Raw genomic sequence first — 22855 nt, 5'->3', positions numbered from 1 at the left:
AAGACCACAGAGATGCAAGGACAATATCTTTGTTTCTTCAACACTTTGCCTACTACCTCGTTCGGAGTAGATTCCATAAATGTTTATTAATTAAATGAATGAATGGATCCTCCAAACAAGCCCCCTGACACCCTAGGAGATTAGCAGTTCAAGATATAACTGAAGATTTTAGAAGAGATTTAAGAGGATTTCTTGTGCAATTCTTGGCCGGTATTCCTGGAAGCATACAATGAAGGTTGTCCAGAGAATGGGTAGAAGTGGCATTCTGGGGCACTCAGCATTGTGAATTTAAATAAGAAGACTCAGCAACACAACTGTGAGTCACAGGTTCAAATGCACAGCCCTATCTAACAAGTTCAAAATGGAGTAAAATCTTCAAAAGACTTTTATACAAGATAAAAGAGGCCTTTATTTTGGAATAACCCTAGCATAAGGGGTAGTTAATTTTTTTTCTCCAGGCAAAATCTTCTAGAAAAAGAGTTATCAATGTTAGGATCTAAACTTAAGTCCCTGTACCTGCCCAAAATGTCTCTCAAATATACACCTCTCCTCTTTAACATCCCTTAATCTAACCTCATGACACAGTTACAAGAGTGACCTCCTCGAGAATAAAGCTCCACTCTCATCCATCATTTACACAACTGCTACGTTAATCCTATCCATTTCATAATGGTTCCTCATCTTAACATTCAGGACCTTCTCTCCCTCTACCCCTAATCTCCATATCATTCATACATTCATTCATTCATTCATTGATTTTTATTTGACAGTGTTCTACTCGCATGCTCACAAGCAGGGGAAGAGAGGGAGAGGGAGAAAGAATCCTAAGCAAGCTCCACACTCAGTGGAGAGCCCAACACGGAGCTCGATCTCATTACCCTGGGATCATGACCTGAGCCAAAACTAAGAGTTGGGTGCTCAACTGACTGAGCCACCCAGGCACACTCATATCATTCTTTTAATGTTTCTCAGTGGCCCCTCATCTCCCCACTACCACTTTCCCCAACACAGTATCTGCTTATAGGTACGAGTAGGTACAATGTGAGCTTATTTACTATTGTTCACAAACTAAAAAGTACAGCCAAAAAAAAAAAAAAAAAAAAATCCCTTCCTTTATGTTTCAATCCAAAATGCAACTGAAGGTTGAAACCATCTGAGCTCCAAAAGACCCTTCAAGCAAGTTCATTCTTTTCATCAACACAAAGGAATTGTGTTTACCTTTCTGAACAAAATTCACAATAGAAATTTGCTGTGGTAAGAGGGAATCCAGTAAGTAGTACAGCTGGCAAGGTCCTTGCCCAAAAGAAAGATACTGACTGACCAATTAATTAACTCGTCATAGGCAAATCATCCCTGATCACTGGCACCTCCTTGATGACTGACACATGGTTATGCAGAAGAAAGCAAATTTTGAACAGAGAAAGAAAAATAAATGCTTGTGCCCCATGAGAATAGCCTTACACTGCCACACAAATTTATGGAGCCACAGCAAGCTGAGGGTATCAGATCCCAGATGGCCTGTCCTTGAGCACTGCATTCTCTCTGGCCAGAGCACATCTATCTGTTGGTCAGCCTCCCTCTCCGTTCTCCCCCTACACACACACACACACACACACAAATAAGGAAGGTGTATTATTTATAACTGTATACTTTCCTGTATTTTTTACAATGTTCTACATTAAATATACATATTACTTTTATAATTTGAAAAGAAAATTATTTTAAAATATGACTTGAAAGTACTCATATGATTGCCCCTTCTCTCTTGAGAGAAACTCCCTGCCAATCAACCACTTACAAAAGAAGTTATAAAAAGTCCCTAAGCTGAAAGAGCATAAAATTTCATTGGGAAACGATTCTAACAGACATGAGGCAATGCAAAAATAATACAAAACAGAATAGAGGTTAAGAGACTGTAAGGTAGACATTGTAAGATCAAGGAAGGAGAGATGAATTTCTGAAAAAGTGAGGGGAAAAAGCTGCATGGAGCACACAGGTCCTATGCTTAGCTTTAATTTAAAAACAAAACAAAACAGGTAAGATTTGAATAATCAAAGATAAAGGTAAAGGGCCTTCCAGGAAGAGAGGTCAGAACGGCATGGGGACAGATATGCGAATCTAGGGGGAATGAATACTGAGACCTACCCACAAGGAGCAGAGAGCTGTGCTGGACAATAGTCGATACAATTAGGTATGCAGAGTAAGTCAAATTATGGAAAGCCCTGAAAGCTGGAGACAAAGAATCAGAGATTCATTGTAATTTATTCCAGGAATTGAGAAGTTCTGGAATTAAAAACAGTATTTTATTAAAAGTAACCAAATGAAAGTTGAAATAACCATTCTCAGATGTTACACACCAAGCTAACAGACCTGAAAGGGCTCCTCCAGGCCAGAGATGAGCAAACACCCCGGGGTAGAAGCAAGACAACTGAGGCTCACACTCCAATCAAAATCATGAAGAACAAAAGCAGAAGCTTTAGCACACCACACAACCTCATCACAACATGGCTCAACTTATAATTACCAGAGGCTGAAAGGGCCAACCTTATTTAGTAAAAGGAGAGCCTGGGTGTTTTCAAGACTACTGAAAAAAATGCTACAAATTCATTTTGCAACCCATAATTATTTACTTGTGAACTTTGATCCTGGAATGTACACTCTGAACAGTTTTCTTTCTACCATCATCTCTAAAACCTGAAATTGGCACTGAAAAATACCAGAATAATAAGGCCTCAGCAGATGCATTTCCCTGGCGTGTATTATGTCACTTGCCAAGCAAGCCCAACCCAAGACGAAGGCAGTAGCTCCCGTAAGCACTGTTAGCACATGCACACGTTTTATGATTTCAACAGCATGAATGTGGCCAAAGTTTGTGATTTCCCAGCAGACAGACTTGACTCACTTTCTGACTTAACAGTGTCCATGTCCAGAAGTAGCAATTATTCTATTGTTCTGTCTAGAAGCTATCCACTCCAATTCAAGGGCTATGTTCTAAAAAGGAACTTAAAACCTGAGTTTACATTTAACCAAGAGGTTGCTTCAGAGAGTCATTTAGTTAAACAATACTAAAGCCTCAGAATATATTTTCCAACCAATGTGTTAACAAAACTTTATCACTTTGCATTACACTGTTTTTATATAAAAATTTCAAAGTGGGAGTGCCTGGCTGACTCAGTCCATGGAACACACCACTCTTGATCTCGGGGTCCTGAGTTCAAGCCCCACATTGGGCATAGAAATTACTTAAAAAAATTTTTTTTCTCAATGTCAAAGTAATTTACATACCATGAAACCTCTCCCATAATAAAAGGAAAAGAAATTCTCCACAGTTGAGAGATCTGGAAATACATGCCATTTAAGGGCTACCCCTCAGAGGCTAAAAACTAACAACAATGATATTAATAAAGTATTTTCACAAAGGTACCTGGACTCAGCTCAGGTCATGATCTCACGGAGCCTGCTTGGGATTCTCTCTCCTCTCTGTCTGTCCTTCCCCTGCACTTTCGCGCACATGCTCTCTCTCTCTCTCTCTCTCAAAATAAATAAATAAACTTTAAATAAGTAAAGTATCTTCACAATGATCTCACTTAACCCAAGTCACTGCTCTGATTTTAAAACTTCCTTCTGCGATACAATATGAAACCTTCATCTAGAAGTCTTGGATCCTGGCTCTTGGACAGTAATTTAAGTCTCTATGCCTAAATTTATCCATGTGTATAATACCTTCCTTACAAAATATTATAAAGATCAAATAAGATAAGAAATATGAAACTAGGTTGTAAAAAGTAAAGTATTATCTCCATGGAAGTTTTTCTAAATATGAATGGCCTCATACATGCCAATAGCTCATTTATATTCTCATGAATCCCAAGGAGTTAGTATTATCATCCCCCTTTTCACGGTGAGAAACCCACAGATTACAGGTTAAGTAACTTTTCCAAGGTCATACAGGACCAGACTGGAGCACAAGGCTAAAGAAATTCAAAGCCTTATCTCTTTCTACTATATTGTGCTGCCTTGCTAGTTTTGAACGTTAAATAACACACAGACCCTTCACTCCTCTCTGTACAGTGAGTTCTGTAAGTTCTTTTTTGGGATACAAGTAAACAAAAATCAGTCCTAACTAGCTTCTTAAAACCCATGGCACCTAGTGAGAACTCTGACGTTTTTAAGTACCAGAGAGTCCACGTCACCAAAGTTGAAATGTGAATATTCTCTTTTATTCTTTGCCGCGCCTGGCATGCAAAGACTCTTTAAGGCTTTGTGAAAACACAAAAGTCTAATTCTGCGCAAACCAACTTACATATTACCTTCCTGCTTAACCAACCACCAGAAACCTGATTGTATTTGTTTCTAAACCTCTTCTCTAAAACCTAAAACTATGCCCATATGTGGCTGGCTACTTCCGTAGAGTTTGTCCCTATCCCAGGAAGAGTCAGATCCTGGTTCTCCTCCCTCTCTGACTATTCTTAGTTTCCTTTGGTGCTCACAACAACCGAGAGGAATCTACCGAGAGGAAAACTTTGTGACTGGCCCAAATCATCTGGATGAAATATTCCTCAAAACAATACATGTCTCTTTCCTTTGTTTCCATGTGTACCAAGCAACCATCTGATTAGCTTCATAAGCACTATGGTATAAGGAAAAGGGTGCCTCAGACTGCAATGTAAGTGTTCCAATCACTGGATTGGTATGTCCTCCACTATGAATTAATAAAATTGGCATACTTGTCATTTTTTTTTTAAACTTTCAATGACTGACTCCCCTGCTGCCCATGAAATAAAGCCATAAAAGAATCTTTATAAGTTGACTCTGAGTCCTTTACAGTATCATCTGCTCCCAAAATTCGAGTCATACCCAACTAGTCACATTCCATTCCTCAAACCCCTCCATTCTCTTTGTACCTTCAAGCCTTTGCATGTGATATTTATTCCTGCCTTCTCTCCTCCCCATCCTCCTCCATCTAACTAAATCCCATTTATCCCTAAAGGCCCACTCAAGTGTCACCTCCTTTGTCAAATCTCCCAATGAACCCAAGTGGAAATATTCATCCCTCCTCTTGCTTCCACAGTGCATTATACATATCTCTGTTCTACTACTTATAGAATCATAATTGGTTGTTTGCATATGTCTTTTCCTTTGCTAGATGTGAATAACCAAGGGCAGGAACCAGATCTTATTCATTATTCTGACACCTCCAGTGCCCAACACTGGGTTACTTGTAACAGATATTTTATTAATTGTTGAAGGATTGAAAGAATGAAGAACGATACCCTGACTCTGTGGGTTGCTACCCACTCTGAAATGTTAGGATTGAGAGTTATCGAATATCTCCTGTTTGCTGGACAGTCAGGCTCTGAAAGAGCCTTTGGGATACTTAGGAAATGAGACAGGGTGTTTATGTCCATGCTGAATCATCTAATCCTGCCAAAATCATGCTCACTACCAACATACACGGAAATGGTTGCCAGGCATAATTATGGAAAATCCATGCCTGACAACCATTCCTAATACAGCTGCAATACATACTGCTCTATTCCCTTCACAATACAAATGCATCACTTCCCTTCTAGCCTTTGCCCTTTCCAGGGACAGTTTATGCAGCTGAAAACTTTAGTTCTCCTTCTGAATACCAAAATCCTGTTTCATTTGTAGAATGAAGTGACTACAATTAACAGCAGCAGAGAGAGAGCTCCGACTAATCTGGTGGCCAACCAATGAGAGTCTAGAACCCCAACATCATCAATATCTATTTCCCCAAGTCTCTCGAAAACTAATTCCTGTCTTTGTTCTCCCAAACTATACTCCTAGTCACTGTTTCCAGCTTAGGTAAAGAGTTCTATCAAGGCAGTAAGGGGATTTCTAAATCTGGAAAATGCAAGAATTCCATACAGCGAAGTAACAAAGGCCCGGATGCTAATCCACCCAGACTTCCCAGTGAGAATGGTGCAGTGGGGGGAAGAGAAATTCTGCACCTATCCTAGAGCAGCCTGCACAACAACTCAAACAGCTCGAGTTAATTTATTATGGCCAACCATTTTCGACTCATTCTTCCCCTCAAGAAAGAGATCTGTGCCTGCAAAGGATCAAATTCCTATACACCTGACCAAAATCCTTCAGAGGAAAGGCAAACTAAGTGAGCCAGTTAAAAGGACTGAGCACAAGAGGCCCCTCCTGGAACCAGCCCTACTTCCCCCTTCTTTCCTAGTTTCATTTCCTAGGAATCCAACTTCCTTTCAGCTGGAGGCCACCAGTAACACGATCCAGTGAGGTGCTGAGATTTCTTCACTTATTCGCGTTATAATCCTGCCAGTTTTTAAAGCTGTCACAGCCCAAGACAGGCCCAGAGTATCCTCCGCCTAAAAAGAATGCCGGGTTGCCCAAAAGCCTGCAAAGGAAACTTAATGGAACCATTCACTTAGCAGCAGTTTTTCAATGAAGTTCAGCAGCACAATCTAACCTCTTTGTGCTCTGAAATGAACCACATTTCTTAAAAAGAAAGGCCACAGGGGGCTGACAGAAAACTTGCTGCAGGCAGGGAAACCTGGACAGCTTACAGGAGCTGATGCAGAAGGGAACAAGCAGACCTCCTCAGCAGGTCCCTTTTAGCATTTCATTTCATTTCTGTCTCTCTCTGCCTCTCTTTTCTGGTGCATTCTCCAGCAGGACTCTAATGCCACAAGGGAAGAAAAAGAGGGAGCGTTTTACAGCTTCTGCATTAGTTTCCCTTCACTGGGTAGGTGTCGTAAACAAGTATGCTGGATTCAGTCATAGGAGCTGAAGTTCCCTCTCCTTCCGAAGAAAAGAAACTAGAGGCCCGGTCACAAGGGCCCCGCTGAATAAAGCAGGAGAAAGTGCTGCCTCTGGAGTTTCTGGGGGAAATCTCCCAGTCTGTGAAAGCACAGCTGCCACACAAAGCGCCGGCCTGGGATGTTAAAGATCGGAGTTGGGCCCTCAGCTCCCGAGGCCTCCCACCCCTGCCTCGCGCGCGAAGGGCACCCCCGGGCGGCCGGGGACAAGTTGGGGAGCCGCAGTCCGCAGCCCCTCCGTCTGTCAAAACTTTCTCGCGGACACCCAGACCTTGCAGGAGGCACTGGTGTGCGGGACTGCTCAGCCAGAGCGCCTCCGGGCTGCAATCCGAGGGCACCGCAAGCCGTTGGGGAGGCGGGGGGGGGGGGGGGGGGGGTGGGGAGCCGCGGCAGACCCCCGCCTCCACCGGCTCGAAGCCCCCGGGGCTGGACGGGGAAGAGGCCTCTCCCCAAAAGTGCACATTCACCGACCCCGGCCGCCACGCGACGGAGCGGAGACTGAGGGAGACAAAGGGGGGCGAGGGCCCCCGGGCGGGCGGGCTCGCGGCCGGCGGAGCCTCGGCGACGGGAGCCCCGCACGGGGAGCGGACGGGGAGGCTCCTCGCGCCCGACTCCTCCTCCTCCCCTGAAACTCCCCACCGCGCCGGGGCTCCGCAGGCAGCGCCCCGGCTCGCCTCCCTCCAGATAATAGGGCGGCTAATATAACCCGTGCTGGGAAAAGGGCCGTCTCCCGCAGGCTTATCTCAACTCCGCAAATAAGCCGGCCCGAGAATGAGCAGGTCCGGGGCCGGCCCCGACGCCGGGGTGGGCGCGACCCCGCCCGGGCCCCGGCCCACCCGCCACCCCCCACGCGAGTCCCCGACCCCCGACGAGCCCCGGGGCCCCGCCGCGCCACCCGCCGCGCCGCCCGCCGCACCTTTGTAGCGTTCCAGCACATCCTCGTACGCCTGCACGAACTCCTTCTCCTGGCTGCGGTTGGCCGGCTGCTGACCCGGCACGTAGCCGGCCATGGCCGCCCGCGCCGCTCTCCGCGGGCCCCGGCGGGCGCCGGTTCCAGGCCCGCGCGCTGAGGCGGCGGCGGCGGCGGCCCCAGCCTCGGCCCTTTGTGCGACTCGCGGGAGGCGGCGGCGGCGGCGCCCCGGCAGTCCGCTCTCCGCTCTTCGCCCGCCTCGCCCGGCCTGGCAGTCGCGCTCGGCTCTTCAGCCCGCCCGCACCCGGCCGCTCGCGCTCCGCCGGTCCCGGCTCGCGTTTCCGCCTCCCCACCCCTCGCTCCGCTCCTCCCTCAGCCCGCCCCGGCGCGGCGGCGGCGGCTCCTCCTGTCAGGAGCGCCAGGCCCGGCCCGTTCCCGCCCCTCTCCCGCCGCCTCAGCGGCCCGACGCTGCCCGGCCCCCCGGCTGCCCACGCGGGTCGCGGGCGGCAGGGGACCACCGCCGGCGGGGCCGGGGGCGGCGGGGGCCACGGGGCCGGAGGCCCCACGCGCGTCCGAATGAAGGGCCGGGCGGGCCGCCGCGGCCGCGAGACCCCGGGCCGACGCCACAGGGCGGGCGGGCACCCCGTTCGGCGCTGACCTACACCCGCCGCTGGGACAAAGGAGGGAGCCCCCTGGCTGGAGGAGACCGAGCTGGGCCTGTGCAGCTGCTGGAGACGGGCCTAGAGAACTGAGGGGAAGGCAGAGAGCGAAAGACCTAGAGAGATCCGGGGCTAGACACGGTCAGCATGAGGACAGGGGCAGGACCCGGACGGGGCTGCAGCGTGAGGCCGAAGGGAACACTGAGGCCACACGGAATCCCAGAAACAAAGGGTTTTCCAGAAACAGAAGAGACTGAACTTGAAACGGAGAGGGCACGCCAAGCACCATGAAGTAAACCAGGCCAAGGATGAGCCAGAAGCTGAGAAATGACAACGGGGGAGGAATGAACACGGGATTCTGACCTCACGGTGGGGTGGATCTACAGAGGGAAAAGACCCAACAGGATTATTGCGCTGTGACAGCCATCAGAACAGAGAGACTTCCAGATCAAAAGGGAGAAATGTGGGGACTTGAGACTGAAAGCGGGATGGTTCTGGAACAAAGAAAGGGATCCTGGAGCCTAACTGGTCAGGGAAGAAGAAAAGGGAAGCCCAGTAATCTGTCAGGAGAAAGAAAAGTGATGACAGGAAACTAGTAGATATAGGTAGGGATTTAGTGGGGACCGTTTTGAGAAGAGAGTTCCAGTATCATCTGCCAGTCCATTCATCTGTGTATCCTTCACTCCCAGTATTCACAGACTGCACTGGGGGCCAATAGCTGTGAATGAGGAACTCAGGTAAATGCAGGGGATCTTTCTGCCCCCATCTCCCCTCATCCAGCCATTATCCTCCCCAGCCTCATCAAGTCTGTTAACTTGATTTTTTTCAGGGGGGTGGGGCAGTGGTTGTGGGTAAAAAGTTAAGCTGGCGGTTCTCACAAAGCAGCATATTAGCAGGTTAAAAGAAAAAAAGAATTCATGGGACATTGAACAGGCAAAACTAGGACTTGGGTTTCCATCTCAGTTCCCATGCTCAAGATTTTTAAAAGGGAGCTTCTTCCCCCTGGGGTGAGGCCCGCCTCTTTGTAGGCTATGAGTAGTGCCAAGTATTTGGCCAGTGCTCAGCACATTAAGAAGAAGAAATGATGCTTTTCACCATTAGGTGCACACTGGTTGTTTCCACATCATACCATGATCAGAAATCGGGTGAGCAAGTCATTAATCATATCTTTCTCCATCCATCAAGTTCTGCTGGCCTGTCCAAGTTCTAGGACTGGAAATTATACAGGGAAGAGCCCAAAGAGGGCAGACAGGGAGGATTGTTGGACAAAGGCTCATTTCCTTCCAGTTTAATCCTTTGTGCTTAAAAAAAGCTAGTCCACGTTTTGGTGTCAGCTGCTTAATGAGCTCAATTTAAGAAGAGAAGGAGAATAAGGTTGAGGGTTTTTTTTTTTTTTTTTTTTTTTTTAAGACTCAGTGGAAAATGCAGGGTGAAGGAGTTGGGACTGATGGCATAAGCACATTTTTCATAAACAGCAGAGAATACAGAAATGCTAACTCTGGGGACCTTGACTGTATCAGTGCTGAGTCATCTGCATTTCCTATACTATTTTATTCCAGTAGGGCTAAGAAGGCCCAGACACAAATACACATACACACACCTCCACCCTCACCCCCAGACATCTGCCTCATTTTCATTACAGTAAACAGAAAAGTCCCTCAATCCCCTCCTAGGACTGCTACGTGTGCCACTTTGTAAGCAGGTTCCTCAAGAATTGTGACTGAGGCTTGCCAAAAGTGCAGAAAGACAAGGGCAAGAAGGGAAAGAGAGTCTGTTCTGGGAATCAGACTTTGTTGAAGGCCTGGGGGACTTGCGGGGGAGGGGGGGGCGAGGGCAAGAGGTTGAGATTCCTATTAAGAAACATGGTAATCAAGGAAGAAAGTTCTGGTTTGGGTTGCGGCTGAGGGCTTCTCAGACTCAAGTAGCTTTCTTGACAAGATTTGCATTTAAATGCTCCCAGGAGATTTTGAAGTAATGAATTCTTCTAATGAATGGAAAAGGGGAAGTCCACATGTTTGGCTGATGTTTCTGTTTTATACTGAGAAAATTTTATAAGGATAGAGGAACAAAGCAGCTGCTGGAGGATGGGGAGGGGGTTGCGAAGAAGGAAGCCTATGAAGGGGAGGTTTCTGGTTTTTTCCAAGCAATGGTCTAAATTTATGGCCAGACCACACAATCAGGACAGCTCTGAGGCTTTCTCCTTTTGGTCTATGATTTTCCTTTGCTCCTGATGGCCAGACGGGTGTTGCATTTCTAAGGAGGCTGCAATAAGGAAGCCAAAGGCAGCAAGATGTACTCAGAAGGCCATCTAGTGGGGGGAAAGGGTAATACAGGCAAATAAAGCCCTATTTTTCCTCCGTGTCCTCTTGCCACTTAAGCCTCATCAAGTGCCCCTCTCCCTAAGGTCCAGCCACTATCAATTTCTTTCAGCTTCTCAAAGATGTGCTCTCTCGCCCCAGGGCCTTCCCACCTGCTCTCCTCCTGGGCTGTGACCCTTCACTGCTCTCCTCTTTTGGTCTGGCTCACTCCTACTCACACCTCTGCTGAAACTCCTGCAGAGAAGCCTGCCTTGATCCCCCGGATTAGTAGATCCTCCCTCCCCCTCTTCTCCCCTTTGGTAATATGCATCACACTTGAAGCTATCAGTTCCTTGTCTTTCATCCTTATTAAACCATTAGCTCCCTGAGGACTGGGACTGTTGTCGGTTGTGTTCACCACAGGACCTGCATCTAGCAAATGACCTGGCACGTGCAGGGCACTCATTAAATATTTGTTTAAAATTTTGATTAAATGGATGAATGAGTGAACCAGATGACCCTAAAATACTCAGCTGCCTGTGGCTTCTGATGAGCTAGAAGGCTAGAGTATTTAAGAAGAGAATATGCCTGTCTCTCACAGTATCCCTTACTTTTTGCCTGGCATTCAAAGTCCTCCATATTTTGACATCTTTCCTTTATCAGCTGATCTCCGACGATACCCTCGTGTGCAGCATGTTCCCCTAGAATCAAACTCTGAGCATTTGCCTGGAATGTCCTCCACTTCCCAATTTCACCTAATGAAATCCTACCCATCTTGAAAGCTCACCCGAAACGACATGAAGTTACTTTTAATCAACCCAGGTAGAAGAGGCTGTTCTCAAAAATCCCAGCCACATTTTCTTTCTCTCATTTCTGGGGCTCCAGCCACACGTACTGTGGGTGTCTGCATGCATCACTGCCTCCTTTAAACGTCCTGGTTCAGAAGTTCGTTGAGGCGGAAACATCTATTTCATCTTCCCTCATCATAAGACCCAACACAATGCTTTGTACCTAGTAGATGTTCAATAAGTATTTGCTGAAGGCATGGATGCCTCAACTGAGGGCATATGGGGGTGGAGGGTATGGGCTTGATCTGTGATTCAAGACAGTTAAGAATCCAATTCAGTGTCCACTCGGTGGCCAATGGTTTCGGGTGCAGAGAAGAAAGAGGAAAGTGGAAAATTATTTCTCCTTCTGCTAGTGTTCCTCCTCCCACATCTAGAAGGTTTACTCCCAGCACTTCTTCAGCTTGGCTCATGCTGCATTAATTTACATGTGTTAATTGATGCTTTATAAATAAATTTTTTGCTAGTAGTATGTGCAAGAGCTCTGTTCCTCCTCGCAGGGGTAAGCTGTCTCCTGTACCTCTTACATTCCCCAATAGTAGCTGGAGCGAGACACTGAAGGGGCTGCCCTAAGCCCTATCCTTTGGCAAGATCTTGGAAGAAAATCATCCAGTTCTAGTCTCAGGAGAGCTGCCTCCAGACCCATCCCACCAGCCTTACAAACAGGAGCCCAAACTCCCTTTCCACCCAGCCCCTGGAAACACTTAACTAAGCTTTGCCTCCAGTTTCCCAGTCCTCTCTGTGGTAGGAAGCCTTTGCCCACCATCATGCTGCCCTCTTCTGTTCAGAAAGTGTAACATCACTCATTTAAGAGGTCTGGATGGTGCCAGCCACCCAGGAAGACAAGATCCCTGCCACAGGCGGCCCGTCACCATGGCAACCCTCAAAATGGTTACTCAGCCATCTGGGTTACCATAGCAACTGGCCAAGTCTCTCCACCTCAGCCTCTCCCTAGGCCTTCTCCCGTGGCTTGTCAGAGCTAATGCCAAAGAATCTCCAATCCTTACTGGGGGAAATGAGCAGAAGCTGGACCCCTGATAGGCAGCTGTCCCAAAGGGGCGTGGAATGCCTCTCCCGCCCGGGGCTTCCTGAGGCACAGTGGAGATAATGGGAGTTAAGGCACTCTGTGAACCTTGAAGTGCTGCGCAGATGTTAGCTATTATTAAACTACTGTTCCTTGTAATGGGGGAGGCAGTGGGTTGCCCTAGGCAGAGCTAGTGCCGTTCCCAGCGTGGCCCCTTACTGGCTGGGAGACCTTGAGCAAGTTACCAAACTCTCTGGGTTTCTATTCCATCTACTATGGCCCATCTGCCTCCTAAAGTTCTTTTAAGGATAAGGTCAAATAAAGCACATAAGACACTAAGCACAAACCTGGCATTCAGAATATACCAATAGCAGCTAGAAAAGCTCCTGGCCCCTCTGCTATTTCCCAGGCTTTCTGTGAATATAACCATTTTATTTTCTCTCTTAAAGGAACAGCCTAATGTGAGCCCCACTCGATCAACCACACACCCCACCTCCCTTCCTGTTCATCCTGAGGTTCCTACCAAACAGGGCTGTAGGCAGTCTGCACTCTTTGGGGGAATTGGGGGGTTCCCCAAATTAGGCGGTGTGGCTAACCCCTCCAGTGGAAACAACATCTCCCCATCCAATGTTACCTCAGAACAGAAACCTCTAAAGGGGCTGTGACAGGCAGCCTGGAAATTGAGCACAAATCCCACAGAAGCCCTAGAGAGTGGTGGCTGCTCACATGGGACACCTCACCAGTGTCGGGGCAGGCCTGGGGCACGTGCCCCTCTCATAAGACCAAAATTCCTTCCCTCTATGATTTTAAAGACTTCAATCCTATTGCATCCCAAGTTCAGTCTCTTAAGACCAAATCCTTGAAATCCATTTTCAGGGTACTTTCTCAATTACACTGGGAGGGTCTTGATTCAAATCCAGGCTCCAAAGGTTTGAAGTGTTTTAGGCAAAACAGACACCATCCTCAGAAATCAAATTTCCAAACAGAGAACACAGGCATGCTTTAGCCTAGTTCTTCATGTTCTGGAAGCAGGGCACAAACCTCAAGCTGGAAGGACCAGAGGATCAGGTAAGCAACACTGGAAGGGACACACCACCCCCTAGGGCCTTGGCATTTGGAAGTCACAATCCTGCACGATGCCTCTGGGAAATGTGTGGAGTAGGACTGTTTCCAGCTCAGATTGGACTACTGAGCAGATAAACCAACATACTTACTGCTGGGGGAAGAGCAATACAATAGCTTAAAAGTGAGGTGGCGGGGTGCCTGGGTGGCTCAGTTGGTTGAGCGTCCAACTTCAGCTCAGGTCATCATCTCGCGGTTCACGGGTTCCAGCTCCACATCAGACTCTGTGCTAATGGCTTGGAGCCTGGAGCCCACTTCGGATTCTGTGTGTCCTCTCTCTGCCCCTCCCCAACTCATGCTCTGTCTCTCCCTCTCTCAAAAATAAAATAAATATGTTTTTAAAAAAAATTTTAATAGAAAAAAAAGTGAGGTGGCAAGAGGACATTATTACTGGAACTTCCATCTCTGTAACTGGGGAGGCCAAAATGGGGTGTGTGAGTGAAATAAGACTGGCCCTGAATTGCTAATTCTTGAATCTGGGTGATGGGGGTTCATTTGACTATTCTCACAACTTTAGTAAATGTTTGAAATGTTCTGAAGAATGCAGGTGGTTGGAGTTAGGCCAACCTGAAGGAAGCAGTGAACAATTCCAAAGGCCACATTGCACGTGCTGTGTTCCAGGGGGCGCCGTACACATTCAGCAGCGCTGAAGTTCCTTACCTTCTCTCTTCGGTAACACAGGGAGAATAGCAACTAGTTCCCAGGGCTCTGTGAGGACTGAATGGTAACATGAAATGCCTGACACACATCTAGGACTCACTACATAGCAGCTTCTCCAACTATTACTTACTAGGGGATCCCAGCTGGCATCAGCTCTCAGGAGCTCCTGGACAGAGTCGAGTTCAAATCCCCAAACCACCCTCTGAATGCTTTAATTCCTAACTCCTACCGGCTGGTTCTCTCTTCATTTCCTCTCATTTCTTTCTACTGAGGCCAAAGAAAGGAGAGCAAGAATAGAAACCAGCAACAGGGGCATGCCCTTTCTCTTCAGGTTGTCCTGGCAAAGTCCTATTCCTTTTCCAAGTCCCAGATCAAATGCTATCACAGCGCTAAGCTAGCAGTGGGGGCAGAAGCAGGAGAAAGGCCTTCCCTTTCAGAACTTCTCGGAACTCCGGGCTTGCAACACGCACAGCTCAGGCTGCATCCTAGCTGCCTGCACGGGAGGGAGTGGGGTTCCAAAACCCATTCGGAGCCTAGCACAAAGTGGCTCTAGAAATATTTGGTAAATGAATAAGTGCATGATCGATGAATCCGCAAAGGAATGAATGGATGCATTCATGAATTAGTGAACTGGTGTACAAGTGAATGAATGATATCAGTGAGAACAGTTACTGTGTGTCCAGCGCTGATTACATAGCAGGCATTAGGCCAAGCACCTCACTCCCCACAACCTCATTTAATCCATCCCGAGAGACTCTGTGGTGGCACTCCTGCTCCCCCATTTTAACTGTGAGAAGGTGAGGCTCAGTGAGGTTAGTAATTTCCCAGGCTCACCCAACTGGCAAGAGATGGAATTGGAACTGGGACTCCAGCTGACTCCCAAAGCCATGCCCTTGAGCGAATGAATGGAAGAGTGAGCACAGGAGGAAATGAGTAAGTAGAGAATGAGGAGGGAAAGGCATGCTGGGAGACACACCCACCCAGGCTCCAGACAGAACCTTTCCCTGGACCACAAGGCTAAAAGCCTGGTAGCTTCTGGGCTAGGGGTGGGACACAGTTGAGGGAGGAAACTTCCACCCACACTGAGTTTTCAAGTTACAGGGGCTTCCAGACCTTCTCTGCAGCAGCATCGTAAGTTCAGGCAGAGATTCCAGCCAGGAGCGCCGGTTCTGCACCTGCAGGAGCGCCAAGGCAGAGCCAGGAAGCTGGCCCACTTCTACCTGACAGGTGGCAACAGGCAGGCTGGGGCCAAATCACGGCAGGTCCCAGCCGCAGCAACTGGCCAGGCTCAGGATCGCACTACTTGGTGATGGTGGGTTATTAATACTCACACTCAGATAGGCTCAGAGTCCTCCTCCCAGGGGGAAGGCCGCTGGGACAAAAGACAGTGCAGCCCTAGATTCTGCTGCACAGTCAGCTCCTCTGGTGGCGTCTCGTCTCTAACCCCGTGGGACAGAGAAATGACAGCCTTCTGCAGCCCCCAAATTAACCAGTCCTTCCTCCACATTCCTACCCTCCGTCCTTGGCTGCTCCTGAACAGAAAGGCGTGAGTCAGACTGCCATTCCAAACCTGTCTCCGTGTCACCTGGGAAGTCGCTAGAAAAGCACGCTGGGAAACCAACGGCACAAAGCCGACACCTTGCGATGTGGCAACCACCTTCCCTCACCAGCTGGGGTCCCACAAAGACCCTGAGCCTCAGAGAAAAGACTGGTTGGCTGTCTTTTCTGCTGCCTGCACAAAATTCTGCCCACGTGGTCACTTTCCATCCCTGCAGCTAATGTGACCCAGATTTACTTTCAGAGAGCTGGTGCTGAGCTGGTGGTGTGTAGCTACAATTCATTCTGCCCCACTTTCAGGGGACTCTCAGGCTCATCTCTCCCATTACTGAAGCCAAGCTCCAGAAGGGGATGGGGCTGGGAGGATACTGCCAGGAAGAAGTAGAAACGCTAGAAAGGGGGAGGAGCCTCCTGGGGGGCAAAGTTTGAAAAGCCTGGGGCCAGCGCAGTTGGTGGCTCTGGTATAAGGGTTCTCAATGGAATCGTTTTTAGGGCACCCTTTCCCACCCCTGTGTTCCCTTCTTCCCAACATGGGTTGGCCAGAGAAAAGACACTCCCATCTGCTCTCGGACAAAGCCCTAGTGTGAACAAAAGAAAGGGACGGAACTTAGAGGCCTGGAGCCCCTTCCTTGCTCACCTGGGAAAACAGGCCTTCCTGGAGACTCCACTGCCTCTCCTAGTTGGCCCAGAGAAGTTACAACAATGACACGCTAAGTGCAGTAACAGACATGTTAACCCGTGTTCGTCTAACACGTTCGACTCTCATTCAATGATTACTCAAAGCATATGTCATCATCACCCTTTTATAGATAAGGAAACTGAGGCTCTAAGAAGTGAAGTCATTTGCGCAAGTCTTCTGATTCCAGATCCACTTGTCTCCACGGTGCCTGGCACCCAGCCGGGATTAAATCCATTTTTAAAATTTATTTATTTATTGTATTTATTTTTTGATGTTTATTTGTGAGAGAGAGTGCGAGCAAGGGAGGGGCAGAGACAGAGGGAGAGAGAGGATCCAAAGTGGGCTCTGTGCTGACAGCAGTGAGCTGGATGTGGGACTCAAACCCACGAACTGTGAGATCATGACCTGAGCTGAAGTTGGACCCTCAACTGACTGAGCCACCCAGGGACCCCAGTCCATTTTTTTTTTTATTGAATGAACGAATGAATGAACAAGCAGAGAGGCCCCTTCTCAGAGCTTCCATCCTGGAGCAGAGACGCACAGGCACAGAGAAGCAGGCTTCTTCCTCTGACCACGCATGTGCTTTCAAAGGCTGTCTCCCCAGAAGTAAGCCCTTGAGGGACTCCAGCAGCTGAGCTTAGGCGCTGAAAGCAGGGCAAACACCGGCATGCAAGCCCAGCCCTCACTGGGCTAGATTCTAAAGCCCTTACTAGAGGGCTAGCCCTCTAGATTCTAAAGCCCTTACTCTCAGAATGAGATCCTGGGGCAACACCAGGAAGGGTATGATGGGACTCCTGACACATTGAGCTCAGATCTGGTGGGGGAAACGTACCCAGAAACAATGAACTTTAATACAAGGCCAACTGAAACCAGGGCTGGGCAGAGATACAATTGCTGTCTTGCTGCAGGGATCAGGGAAGGCTTCCTGGAGGAGGCCACACTGCAGCAGAAGTTGGGGATGTGATTTCACCAGCACCTGCTGAGAGGCCCCCAAGAACAAATCCTACGGATGCTTTCTACTGGTTAACCGGGAGGCCAATCCTTAGCCCTGAGTCCCTGCGCTCCCCTCTTTCACAACGCACACAAAAATGTAATTTCTTTTCCCCCTGCCCTCCTCTCAACTAGAGTGAGCTCCATGAAGAGGGGACCACATCTTCAGCCATCTTTGGATATCGCTGCCAAGAACAAGGAGGGTCCTGAAGATGTGATATTAGAAGGATGGTGGATGGTGAATTCCTCCTGGACCCAGCCTAGCCCCTAGCCCAAACAGGAGCCCTTCTTTCAGACACTTTACTGCCATCTGCAGGAAACTTGTCATAATAAATCTACAAATCCACAATGACAGAAAGTATGAATGGCGCCCCCTAGAGTTGTACAGTGTACAGCTTGTGACACTGTCCTGTACCCGGCTTTCCCCCACCCCCCACCGCCCCCCCCAGGCTCCCCAGAGTCCCAAGAGATACAGCCTTCTTTCCCCTCCTGTGGTGTTGTGCTCCTTTGCTGGTGTGCCTTCCACAGCACCCCCATTCCTTGTTGCCCCCCACCAATGAGTAAGGGTATCACTATTCCTGTTCACTGACAATAGAGAGCCAGGGGGCTTCAAAGAGGCAAAGTTTCCAAGATCTCTGTCTCTGCCTTTTTCTACAGGCCAGGATCTTGAGACCTCTCCCAGAAGTGACCAGAAGGACTCTCGGGTGAATCTGAGACCAACTCAGGTTTTTAGATTGTCACCTGCAGAAGATTCAGCCTGGCCTGGTTGCTCCACGTTGCCTAAGGAAATGGAAATAGCAATGCACCTGGAGTTGGAGGATCTGTAGTTACTGGTGTGTGACTACAGGCAAGGCATGTAAATCCTCTGGGCCTCAGATCCTAACACGCGTCCTACCTAACACACAGTTATTGTGAAATCTCTATGTAAACCAAAACACTGATCAACAGAAACAAGGCTTTCTTGTTAATGGACTATTGTTCTGTTGCAATGTGGCTAGGGTTAAGGAGTTGGGAATAGGGCTGGCAAAGAAGAGAGAGACACGCTGAAGGGAAAAGACGAGGATGGGAAAAATTGGGTTACAGTACGCGTGGAGCCCTTAGAACCTGTTTTGACTTTAGACTGAGGTCAGCAGGTGTCTCAGCTCTGACATGCCTCTCCAGTGTGCCATGTGTGATCAGCAGAGGTTCCCCTATCAGGCCTCCCAAGCACAGGACACAGAATGGGCTAGGGGAAGGGGGAGGTCTCTGCATGTGGTGAGACTGATGCAGACACCCCCACTTGGCTTCACACCCAGACCCCGTGGGGAGGAGAAAATTGCACAGGCCACAGCTGGCTTCCAGGGCAAGACTGACTTCATTTCCTCCCAGGATGAAAGTTCTAACTTCAGAGAGCCTCAGAGCACCCAGGTCTCCCAGACATGCCCTTCCTGCACCTCACAGGAAGCAATCCCCGCAGAAGTCAGGCTGCCTTCTAAATTACCCTGGTAGAGTCCCCACCACATTCCGAAATCACAGCAAGATTTCAGCCGGGCCCTGAAGCAGCTGTCCCGCCTCTTCTCTGCTGCTAACGAAACACGCCCAACTGCAGCGCATGAGTTATTTTTAACCATGACAGTCTCCACATTTTCAGCCTCACCGGCCCAGCCCCCTCCTCAAGACAGTCATTTGGCAGGATCAGGTTGAATAGAAGATCAGCATGGATGCCGGAGACACAGCACAGCGCCCGCCACCCCTCTGCTCATCTGACCCAGCAGCATCCTCAGGGACTCTGCCTGGGCCTTAAGCCCCCTCAAGTCCACTCTACTTTTATTCCAGACTTGGGATGTTAAACAGCAGGCAAAACATCCGTTGAGGCCCCTCGGAGCAAGGAGCAGACCGGAAAGGGAAATCATCACAAAAGGGCCTATAAGTATGTATGCGTGGTGGAGGATGGGGCTAGAGGGCATAAGGAAGGAGAAGGAGGCTGCCTTCAGGAGGAGAGAGCTTTGTGGATCCCGAGGACCCTCAGCTGGGGCCTCTCAAGGCTGGAGACAAGTAAAGCCCCTCCTGCATCCTAGAGACAGCTGTGAAACCCTGTGGACTGGCTGATGCCACAGGCCCAAAGGTCTTGAGAAGGACCAAAGACCTTTCTCCAAGGGCTTTCTGTTGCCCACAGAAGGAGTGCAAACTCTCCAGCCAGGCCTCCTCCTTGCAAGTCCACCCTCTGCTAAAACCCTTCCCTCATTATTTGAGCCCACATAACCCTCTCCCTGTCTAGCTTTCCATTACATCCCACTGCCTGTTCCTGGATCACAATCTGTCACATATTCTCCTCGAAATGCTCCTTGCATTCAATCATTCAATGCTGGTTGATCTCCAAACAGGAACAAGGCCCCATGCAAGCAGCTGGGGGCAAAAACATGAGCAAGACACGGTCCAGCATTGCTAACAGTCCTGAGGGAGTGGCGGGTTCCCCCGAAAGGGGATAATTGCCATACTGTACAAGGGAACACAGGGGAGGGAAAAGTATGAATACCAGAGCGGAGGAGGGAGCTCTGGATACCTCCGGGGGGCATTGGGGACAGAGGAGGCGGCACTTAAAAGAGGGGGAGGTGGTTCCCAGTGCCTTGCAGAGAAGAAAGCTAAAGCATGGAGGTCTGATCCTGCAAGATGCACACCTCTCGGGGTCAAGGTGCAGCTCAATGTGGCAAGTGCTTAGAAGCAGAGATGGCAAAAGGTGAAGCTCAAGAGGGTCCTGACTTTGAGGGGCCTCTATTCCACAGGCAATGAAGAACCAAAGAAGGCTTATAAGCAGCTGAGTAACAGGATCAGGTTCCCATGTTAGAACAAAATACTCTTGTTAGTCACATGGAGGAGGGGCGGGACTGGAGGAGGAGAACTGTGAGTTGGAGGTTGGAAGGTCCAGGTGCAAGGTGACACAGCAGGGGCGGGCAGGGGGCACTACTTTAGAGATACAAAAGAGGGAGCAGGACAGGCCTAGGTGATGGAATGAAGCTGGGTGATGTCACTGAACTAGCTGCCAGCACTGCTTTGTCTAGCTTTCCATCTGCACTCTGGCCCTGCTGCCTGTGGAAACGTGGAGCACAACCCACGGGGGCAGCCCGGGATGCCCTCGCAGGAAGCAGCAGAGGGAGCACTCTGCAATCCTCCCCTTTCCTGAGCCAGAAACCCGTGCTAAGAGCTTTACATACATTATCTCATCTCATCCTCAAGGCAGCTCTGTACGGGAAGCATTCTTAAGCCGAGGAAAGGGAGGCTCAGACAGGACAAGAGACTTGCCTAGAGCCACACAGCTGGCCGGTAGCAGGGCCACCCGTCCGGCACCTTATCCCTCTGACTTCGAAGCCTGTCCTCGTAACCACTGCCCTGCATGCTCGGCTACTTGGCAAAGGAGAAGTGAACATCTCCTACGGCAGGCGGCCCCAGCCCTCACCCAGCAGGGAGGCTAAGTGGGTACCACATTTTCAGAAAGCATTGTGAGTGAAACTGCCCTCTCCAAAGACTCAGCCCAAGGAAATAACTCAACAGAAGTCAAGTGTTATTATTCATAAAGATGTTCTCTGCAGCATTGTCTGTTATGGTGAAAAAGTAGAAAGTGAGTAGGATTTTTTAAATCATGAAATGTTACGCAGCCTTTAAAAATGGTAACTGTAAAGCCTAAAGTGTAATATGGAAAATCGTTTGGATAGAAGAGTAAGTGAAACAAGTCCAGATCCAGAATGGTACGTAAGCTAGCTATGAAGGCAACTGCACGGGGACAGAGGCAGAGAAGATGCAAAAATGGAAACAGGTCTCCTGTTAGCACGCAGGGAGGAGCAGTGGCAGATTCTACCCTGTCAAGTTTTTCTTTAAGGTTATGCCATCATCTTTCCAACAACAGGAATGCCGAAGCGGACTCCAGCTGGCTTGTCAGAGTACCCTGAGGAGGACCCCTCCACCACTCGCCCCCAGCCAGCGGCCCACTCTTGCCTTGCACCCTGCCACCCCACTCACTCGGGCCTCTCTTACCAGCAACTCTGACCACGGCCCGCTCCGCAGGGTCCAGCACCGAGTCCTGGCTCTTCCGCTTTTTCTGCTCATGCAGTGGCAGGTTCCAGGGTAAGGTGTCCCCTGGGGGACATGGAGACAGGCTCCCTGACCTCTCACTCCTGTAAGACCGCTCACTCCGGCAAGACCGCTCACTCCGGCAGGACCGCTCACTGAGCGTTTCTTCATCTGAGGAAGACATTGCCCAGGCAGGGGCTGCAGCAGGGGGGTTGGTCTGTAGGAGAGAGGAGCGCAAGTGAACAGACGGAACGGGAACGGGTCACATAAGGTACACTGACACTTGGGAAGCAGAGGGTCTAGTCCCAGTTCTGCCCCTGACCTGACCTCTTTACCCCCTGAACCTCAGTTGCTTCATCTGGAAAATGGGATGATGCTAAACCATGGCAAAACTAATTCACAAGACTTTAGAGAAATCCCCTGACATAATATACCTGAAGATGTTCACATATCTGAAAATACTCCGTAAAAGTTAGCTCCCATTCCTAGTAACCTCTATTATTGTTACTCGTACATTTGGAGCTTATAAGACCCATAGATCCAGAGACATGGATTTAAGTTCTACCCTGGGGAAGCCATTTAACCTCTTTGAGCCTCAGCATCCTAATCTATAAAATGGGGGTGACGATAGCACCTAAACCTCATAGGGTTGTTTGCAAGGCACAAAGGAGGTAAAGCACTGAACAGTGCTTGGTGTCCAATAAGCACTTAATGAACAGTATCTATTACTGTATTCCTGTTCGACCTACCTCACAGGAACGTTATAAGGATAAAAATGGGGCAGCAGATGGGAAGTATTTTAAAAAAGCGAAGGCACGCTCTCACTAGCAGGCATGAAACAAAGCATGAGCTAGAATAGACAGGAATTTCTCCCATTCTATCTCTGGCACATCTAATAGAAAAAGTACGGAACTTGAAGTAAGACAGACCTGGGGATAAACTCTGGCTTGGCCACTTTACAACTGGTGTGGTCTGGGGCAAGTCACTTCACCTCTCTGGGACTCGGCTGCCTCATCTGCAAAATGGGGTAATTATTTCACCTGAGAGGATGTCTTAAGAACATAGTGAAATGCAAATATAAAACTGGCTGGCACCACACATGGCACATAAGAGGCATTAGATAAAATGTTTGTTTGCTTTTTCCAAGGGCTGTTGTGGAAATAAGAGGCACAGCATGGGGGTGAGGGAGGTGACACAGAAAGTCAGTTTTTCTGGTCAGTTTAGCTAGTGGAGAGATCTGAACGGAAACATAACCACCC

General features: G+C 48.9%; 1 protein-coding gene across 13 annotated transcripts in view; it reads right to left on the bottom strand.

The window, feature by feature from the left end:
• MACF1 (microtubule actin crosslinking factor 1) overlaps positions 1 to 22611 on the bottom strand; it is a 331616-nt gene extending 309005 nt beyond the window's left edge. For 6 of the 13 annotated variants that reach the window (XM_045035591.1, XM_045035582.1, XM_045035592.1 and 3 more), the window contains exon 1: positions 21561 to 21798. In XM_045035591.1, the coding sequence (XP_044891526.1) occupies positions 21561 to 21780 (220 nt within the window). In that variant the 5' untranslated portion in view covers positions 21781 to 21798. Of the gene's footprint in view, positions 1 to 21560; positions 21814 to 22525 lie in introns of those variants that run through there. The other 7 variants (XM_011284718.4, XM_019836718.3, XM_019836720.3 and 4 more) reach the window with 3 other exon arrangements.
• Between the last annotated feature and the right edge of the window lie 244 nt (positions 22612 to 22855).

The sequence above is a fragment of the Felis catus genome, chromosome C1, assembly GCF_018350175.1.
Source record: "Felis catus isolate Fca126 chromosome C1, F.catus_Fca126_mat1.0, whole genome shotgun sequence".
In the NCBI taxonomy this organism is placed as follows: domain Eukaryota; kingdom Metazoa; phylum Chordata; class Mammalia; order Carnivora; family Felidae; genus Felis; species Felis catus.
The sequence above is the reverse complement of the archived record's forward strand: the minus strand, read 5'-3'. Positions and strand labels throughout refer to the sequence as shown.